The 8,076-nt window shown below is 52.5% G+C and overlaps 1 protein-coding gene across 1 annotated transcript; it reads left to right on the forward strand.

The window, feature by feature from the left end:
• The first annotated feature begins 306 nt into the window (after nt 1–306).
• LOC147648070 (serine/threonine-protein kinase PAK 3-like) lies at nt 307–5,264 on the forward strand. The gene is made up of 10 exons (XM_086868273.1): nt 307–350; nt 1,269–1,306; nt 1,749–1,943; nt 2,213–2,276; nt 2,905–2,953; nt 3,258–3,370; nt 3,631–3,748; nt 4,496–4,595; nt 4,883–5,080; nt 5,176–5,264. The coding sequence occupies exons 2-10, from the start codon at nt 1,285–1,287 to the stop codon at nt 5,181–5,183; spliced, it is 867 nt and encodes a 288-aa protein (XP_086724399.1). The 5' UTR covers nt 307–350; nt 1,269–1,284; the 3' UTR covers nt 5,184–5,264.
• Nucleotides 5,265–8,076: the final 2,812 nt, after the last annotated feature.

Below are 8,076 nucleotides of genomic sequence, written 5' to 3' on the forward strand. Positions count from 1 at the left end.
GTTGCCGGGCACAATGACGGCAGCAAAGCCAGAGCTGCTGCTATTGTGAGGTCAAGGGAGCGCTGCCACGTCACAGTGCTGTCAGCGCGGCGTTGTCCCGGTGCGCGCAAGGCCCCGTTGTTCCAGGGCAGCTCTTGCGCTCGCTGCCTCGCTGCAGGAGGACCCTTGTGAGCAAGGAGTTCTCAGCAGACGGCCTGCACCCCGAGAGGAGTCTTGCTTTTTTCCCTTGGGTGGCATTCGGCATTGTGCAAACCCGCACAGCACTGCTAAAATGATCAAGCAAGTCTGTGCCGTGGTTTGCACTGTTTTCTCCGTGGCATATTCTGGCTACTTCCTGGCTCACCTGACAGGTAAGGAAAGCTCACTCCTGGGGGGAACATCTCCTTGCCTTGTGCTTCACTCTACTCCTTATGCTCATGGAGGGAGCCGGTATATCTGGCAACAAAATTGCCATGAAGACGCCAGCTTTCCTTTGCTAAAGCTCCTGCCAGGGGCATTGGCTGCAAAGGGTGTGTCTGTACTCGCTGCAGGGTGGAGAGTATTTGCATTGGAACCTGCTGCAGCCGTGCTCTCTCCACGGGAGAGCGCGTGGCAGCGCAGTCTGTCATTTCCTCAGCTTGCTGCTTCAAGCTGCAAATTGCAAACTCGAAGGAGAGATGCTCAGTAGTACCTGTAAAATCTCCAGGATTCTCTCCAGGGCTGAGGGAAAGAGTCTTTTGCTCCAACTCCTGCCGTGAGAAGCCTTGGCTGTGTGGCTTGAGCCTTTCTGGTGTGCCAAAGAGAGCGATTGCCTTGGCCACCAAGCACAAACTCCAAAGCCAGTTAGGCTTTGCTGCTGAAGCCGGGAGCTGTTCCCGGGCTGCTCGAGCAGAGGGCTGCCACAGCTGAGGGGCCCTTTGGGGCCGCTTGGCTGAGCTAGTGTCTTCAGCCAATGCATGGGAATCCCTGCATGCAATTGATGTGAAAAGCTGCTTGTGCTTCTGGGCAGAACAGAAGCTCTGGCTGTTAATGAACAACTGGCATTTCCATGCCTCTCTTTCTATTCCTCTCCTGGCAAAAGAGGCCCAAATGTAGACAGAGCCTAGTACGGTGTCCTTGTTATTTGCTTGCTTGCTTGCTTGCTGTGGGACAGAGCTGTTGGTCCCCTCAGATGGGAGGGATGTTGGGGAAGGGAAATGCTCTCTGTTGGGACTGACTTGTCTGGTGGGAGTCGCCATCACAGGCGCTTCTCTGAGGGCCTCTGCTTCCTTTCCCCTTGCTGGCTGCAGGTCACTTCACCCGTGGATGGAGACAAGCGTGTCCTCTGGTGAGTGAGTGGCAAAGGAGCCTCTGACCTTGCTGGCATGTAAGAATTGTGCAGCAAGCTGTGAGCTTGGCCTGTTGCACTGAAGTGGAGAGCGGCAGGCGGGGAGGCTGAATGAAAGCCCAGCTGCCTGTTCGTGTCAGCGGGAGCAAAGGAAGCACTGGCTCTTTCCTAATTTTCTGGTGAAGAGCCTTTCAAGAGAGGAAAGCCAAGTGTGGCAGCCCAAAAGGTGTCTTGCTGGTTGTAGCTGGGGTGGAAGATGAAATGCATGGCAAGATGGAGGAGCACCCAATTCAGCCATCTCCATAGGGTTTGGATGGCTCAGAATGCCACTTGTATCAAAGTCTAGGATTTCCCTTTAGTCCAGGTGCTTAGGCAGCTGAAGAGCAAGCATCTCCTGAAGGATTGGCTGCTGCCAGTGTGTCTCACTGCTGTCTGTCTGCAGGGCTCAACGGCAGGTTGGCACTTCCTCTGGCTCCCTCTCTTGTTGAGGAAGAGGCTGAAAAGGAGCAAGAGCACATCAAGCCCCCAGCTGCTGTCCCTCCACGGCCCCAAAAGGCTCCCGCAGCTGCCGGCACTGGGTCCGGCAGCCCCGTCCAGCTGGCCGAGACGAGAGAGGAGCAGAGGCTGATGAGACTGAGTACGTCTGCTGCATTTCTGGCGGGTTAGAGTAGAGTGTTGCTGTTCTTTCAGGCAGATGGGATTGGCTTGCCTCTGCCTGAGCTGCCTTCTGCGGCAAAGACACAGGCAGCAATTGTTTCTGCTTGAGCACAAGGCTGGCACTTAGCCAGTGGCTCAGCCCCAGGGAGCTCTCAAGCTGCCGACTGGCAGTGGGGCTGCATTTTGGATGGTCTGGGAAGCGGCGTCTCTGCTTGCGAGTGAGCGCCTTGCACTGCTTCTGTCTTTCAGGGAGCGTTGTGAGCCCGGGTGAGCCAAGGAGAAAATACAAGGCCCTTGAAGAACTTGGACGAGGGTAAGCGTGACAAGGTCTGCTCCTTGTACAACAGCGTGGGCCAGGGCTTTCACTGGTGCCATATCCAGCGCCAAGTCCAAACACGGTCCAGCGCTGGCTTTTCCTCCTGCCACCTCTCAGGACTGCTGAGTCAAGAGCAAGCAGATGGCATCATCCAAGACAACTTGGTGCTGGCAGTGTCTTGCTTGTGGCAAGGAGCAGGAGCTGGAGGATCTGCTGGCCCTGCAAGCTTGATGGGCCAGCAGAGCACCTTGCCAAACAAGAGCTGCCACATAATAGTTCTCAAAGACAGTGTTTCCAAAGTTAGTCTTGTCCACTTTATACACCCACACACACACACAGACACACAGGCTTAAGAGCCCCACTTTTCAGCGTGTTTGCTTCAGAAGCAAGTGCGCGTGTGCCTTGGAGATTTGCAGCAGCTCTTGGTCTTCATGTTGGACCCGAGTGTTCTCTTGGACACCCTGAAGATCCCAGGGCAGCTGGGCTGATGTGCTCTTGGCTGAAGAGACACTGCAGCAAGGCTGTTTGGAAAGAGTGCAGCAGGCAGCGTGGGGAGATCCCCTGCCTAGGCTGGCTTTCAGTGCCAGGGACTAAAGGGCTTTTCCTGCTGCCCTTTTCTTTCTAGGGGCTTTGGAGCTGTTTATAGAGCCCTGGACGCCAGCACAGGCAAACAGGTAGTAGCCCTGGCGGATTGTGCAGCTCCAGAGCGTTTCCCCGCTGCTGGAAACCGTGGCTGGAGCTTTGGCCGGCTGCTCCCTCTCTGCAGCAGAGGCTGCTCGTCTGCAGCACAGACTGGGCTCAGCATGCAGAATGCTGAATTTGGGACAGGCTTTGGTGCTTCTCTTAAGCTCTGCTCTCTAGTAACAAGGCAGTTTGGTAGAGCTCGGCTGCGTCGTTGCACAAGCACTCGCTCCATGTTCCTTGTGATCTGCTGCAAGGAGGGACTTGTCCAGTGAGAGGTCCTCTATGTCCTTTTAGGTGGCTATCAAGAAAATGACATTGCAAGAGGAGGATTCTGAGGAGCTGGCTGTCAATGAAATCGTGGCCATGAGGGACAACAGGAATCCCAATATTGTTATCTACTTAGACAGGTTGGGGTGTTGGCATGTCAGCGTTCCTTCAGATAGTGCAAGGCAGAAATGACCAAGCCCTTTGGTCAGGGGCAGAAAGCAGAGCTGCTTGTGCTTTCTCTAGTCATGTCCAGCACATGGGAGAAGGTTGCCCTTGGTGTGCAAGAATCTCTTCCAGCACATGTAGCTTGGAGAGCAGTGGCAAAAGCCAGGCTCAGGCCCTCGGGTGACTGAGCTGTGCCTGTTGCTCTCTCTCCATGCCATGCTTTTTCTTCTTGCAGCTACCTGGTCAACGAGGAACTCTGGCTGGCGATAGAGTTCATGGACGGCGGCACGCTGTTCGATGTGCTCAGGGCAGTGTACCTGGAGGAAGGACAGATAGGCGCTGTCTGTCGGGAGGTGAGGGATGGCGCCTGTGCCGGCCCTGGCCTGCACAGGATGGTCCTTGTCAGCCGGTGGGGAAGAAGAGCAGAGGTTTCTTGCTCACACCTTTGTTTTGGTGCTGCTGTCACGATACCAGGAGAAGAGCGAGCATCTGAAGGGAACTGCCTGCCGTTGTCCCCGCACTTGTCCAGGCTCTCTTCTCGCACTCTTACGTGGCGTCTGTCCTCTGATGCTCGTGCTCGCTCACTCGCTTGCTTTCACTTGTTTCCTCTTGGCACCTCTGCCTCTCTGCGTTTGCCTGGAGCGTGTCTGTCTGTCCTGAGCCCCTGGCTGCTCCAAGGCAGCGTGCTGCTGGCAGAATTTCTAGCTAAAGGGATGTGCTGAGCTTCAAAGGATAGCACTGCAGCCCAGATGGCACTGAATTCTGCAACAGGTCTATCGTGCTGCTTCCTCCTCTGCTGCCGCAGCTCTGCCAATAAAATCATTGCCATGCTGCTGGTACAGCCAAAGGTACAGCCAAAAGTCCCGTGCTTCCTACCAAAGGCAGGAGGGGCTCTTGGAAGCTCAGATGCCTTTGCTTCAAAAGACAGAAAACCCTTGTAAGAGTGCTGAAGCAGCAAGCTCTTCCTCTAGCCAGCAGCATGATGCTGCACTCCCAAATTGCCTGAGAAAGCTGTCAATCTCCTCGAGCCCTTTCCTTTCTTGTGGCATGAAATCAGGTGGCCTGAACTTTTTCCTTTGCCTCCCTCCTTTCTCTCTCAGTGCCTGCAAGGACTGCATTTCCTTCATTCCCACCGAGTCATCCACAGAGACATCAAGAGCAGCAATGTTCTTATGGGCACCGACGGATCGGTCAAATTGGGTGGGTATGGGCGGTCAGGCGCAGCGTAGCCAGCATGTGCTGTGGGGCTGCTTTTGGGGTGACTGCCAGTCGCCCAGAAGCGCTGCTTGGCCAGCAGGGGCATGCTGAGGGCAGTTCTCAAGTGAAGTTTCTCATTTCCCCGGCTGCAGCCACACAGAAGCAGAGCACCGCAGCTTTTCCAGCCAGGAAAAAGATTGAGCATGGCCTTGTCAGGCTTGGAATGGCCAATGCTTATGGCTGGTTTGCCAGCGGTCGCTGTCTTTGACAGGCTTTGTCTTTCTCCTCAGCTGACTTTGGTCTCTGTGCTCGGCTCAGCCCTGAGTGCAGCAGGTGCCACTCCAGCATCGGCACTCCCAGCTGGATGGCACCAGAAGTGGTGAGAGGAGAAGCCCATGGACCCAAAGTGGACATCTGGTCCCCGGGCATCACGGGGCTGGAGATGGTGGAAGGGGAAGCTCCTTACCCAGAGGGAGCCCAAGTTCAGGGTAAGCTGCAGCTTCCCAAGGGGGCTGTGTGTGGAGAGAGCTGTTGTGCCTAGGAAAGGAGCAGCTTGAGCTTTGTCCCCTTGCCTTTCTCGCAGGTTTTTGAACTGATCAAAAGGAACGGGCCCCCAAAACTGCAAAAGCCCAGGCACCACTCGGCTCTCCTGCGTGACTTTCTGCGCTGCTGCCTGCAGGCGGACCAAGACAGGCGCTGGTCTGCCCAGGAGCTCCTGCAGGTAAGCAAAAGGGAAGCGGCAAGAAGCCCTGGGAGCTGAGGACAGCCGCAGGAAGGGATGAAGGGGACTTGAAGTGGGCCATGTGGGCCTGGCTGAGCCAGGTGAGCAGCGCAGGAAGGCGCAGGGACAGAGGGTGCTCTGGGTCCTCTTGCTGCATCTTGCTGCTAGCCCAGGAATCCTGCTTGAGCGCCAGAGGCTGAAGAGAAATCTGTCTTCTTGGAAAGTAAGGGTCCCTTTCTTGTTTGTTTTTTCTCTGGGCAGCATTCGTTTGTGACCTCAGGCCAGCCTGCCTCCAGTCTGGCTGCTCTGATCCTCTCAGCCAAGCAAGCGCAGGAAGACCGGAGAGGAGAGGCTTGCGCCTGAGGAAGCCTTTGTGCCGCGCCAGCCACAAGGAGCTCAAAGGGGATGGATGGTGTTTGGACAGAGAGTCAGCCATCCATTCAGTTTTTTAAGAAGGTGTTCATTGGATAGGAAGTTTATGTTGTATGGATGTTGTCCATTTAGCTGTTTTTAGTTTATACCTCCTTTTTTGGTTTTTTTTTTTTCTCAAATGCTTCATTTATAATTTAGGGAAAATAGGGAGTGACTTCTTAGAGCTATAGATTTTAGAAAACTTAGATAGTGGAGGATTATTTTCCTTGAAATAAATTGTTATTAATAGAGGTATCTCTGAGTTTTCTTTTTTGGAAATGGATGTATTTTCATAGTTCTGTATAAGCTGCGAGAGGAAAAGCTGTTATGCCGTGGAACTGGGTCATACCTGTGTCACAAGCAGTCAGCATGAAGAGGTCACTTGGAGTACAGAATGATGAAGATGTAGAATTAGTTAGAGGATACTTTGTTTCGTAATTTTATTTCAACCAGCCTGGCAATAAAACTCCCGAATATCCAGAGTGTTGGGTGACTCCCTTCCTTTCCATGGTGTAGCTGAGCTGGACAGTCCCTGTCAGAGGCCCAAAGAATAGGCTGAGGTGAACAGGTTTGTGGACCTGAACTGGAGAATGCCCATGGGCTGGTGAGAGATACTCCCAGGTAATGTACATCAGGTAATGAGGTCACATTCAGGACAACACCAGGAGGCAGATATGCAGTTTTTCTTGGTGGCCTCTTGTTCTGAAGATGTGAGGGTGATCTGCAGGAATTACGATTTTGTTCCCACTCTTTTCTTATATGTCACCTGTGGCATGTAATGAGTGACACCTGGCCCTTCCCCCCTGCTCCTCATTTCCTCCCTTTTCACCCCACACACACTCCAGGGACCCTCTGGGCCAACCTCATGCCCTACAGGTGTGGGCTGCCGCCAAGGCCTACAGCATGGTTCCCACTCTGCTGCATGCTTGGCCTCTTCCCACACCTTGGCCCAGCTGCTGTTGCCGCCTGTTGGATAGCACACAACGTGCCACACCTATCAGTGACCAGTTGGACGGAGGAGCTCATCAAACAGGTCCCCACTACCCACAGCTCACCCCCCAGCACTTTCCCCACCAAGCTCTCACTCCATTTGGACTCTGTGTGCTCAGACACCCACAGCCAGGGGCTGCTTATGGACTGGATGCTCCTTGAGTGGCGCCCACATGCCCAGTTGCCACACCTCCCCACTCCTCTTTTAAGTTAATTTGCAAGTCTCTTTCCTCTTCATGCAGTAGCAGTGTATCTGTTGATTGGCCTTGGCTGTCATCTTTTAAGCTTCATCACTGTCATGGGGTGACTTTACCTTTAAGATAGCTTTGGGAGCTATGGAATTGAAGCTGCTGGTGGCTGATGGGAGTCTTTTCTCCTGACCAATTATCAGTAATTTCTAAGAATTGACAGTAGTTTTGACCATTGAAAAGCAAGATCAGCTTGTGAACACCACCTTAAGATTTAATGCCAGAGCTCTCTTGTTCTCTTTGGGTTTCTGGCTTCTGACAAGGTAACGAGGCTCTGTCTTGGCCTCCTTCCTCCCCGTCCAGGCCAGACAAGGCCGCAGAGGGGGGTGGGGAGAAACCGAGCCGGCCAGCCTGGCTTAGTTTTCAGTTTCTGCTGCTGGACCGAAACCTGACACCATGAACACTTGCAGCTTTTCCAAGACTTTAATTCTTTTACTACCTGGATAAAACGTACAGATTACTCCTTTCTCCCAGACAGACTGAGAGAGAGAGAGAGAGAGAGAGAGACAATCAACATGAAGAAGACAGTGAAGAAAAGAGTTAAGTTTTAGATGGGGAAGAGAGAATAAGGAGATGCTTTATAAGCTGAAATATTTTTCTGTTAAAGTTATGGAGATGGACAATTGTGTTTTGAAAAAACTCCTTTAATTCATGACAGAGTATATTGGGAGGAATGGAGAGTTCAAAGTGTGGATTTTGAGCAAAAGGGAGAGTAATTGTAATACAGTGAGGTGCTGGAACAGAGTGAAGCAAAGATTTGAGGCCTTGAAGGCAATGAGAAAACTGTTTCCCAGAGAAGCTCACCGAGACAGATGAAGAGAACTTTTTTCCTTTGAATAACTCATCCTTAAAAAATGACATCCCTAGACTCATTGACCCATACACATCTCAGAGTGATGTGAAATGGGAGGAGTGAACTGATGGCAGGATTTCCGGGCAGCTGCCATTAGAAAAATGGAAAACTATAACAGAAATAGTTTTCTCGTGAGAAACTCCATAGATTAGCAGAAGAAGACTTCTGTTTCTCTACAAAGGCTGATGAAAAGACTCTAGCAGGAATTGGGACTGTTTTTAAACATCAAAGTTCCAAAGTGTTTGGTTTCTATGTTGTCAT

The sequence above is a fragment of the Cyanistes caeruleus genome, chromosome Z (assembly GCF_971803275.1).
Source record: "Cyanistes caeruleus chromosome Z, bCyaCae1.hap1.1, whole genome shotgun sequence".
In the NCBI taxonomy this organism is placed as follows: Eukaryota; Metazoa; Chordata; class Aves; order Passeriformes; family Paridae; genus Cyanistes; species Cyanistes caeruleus.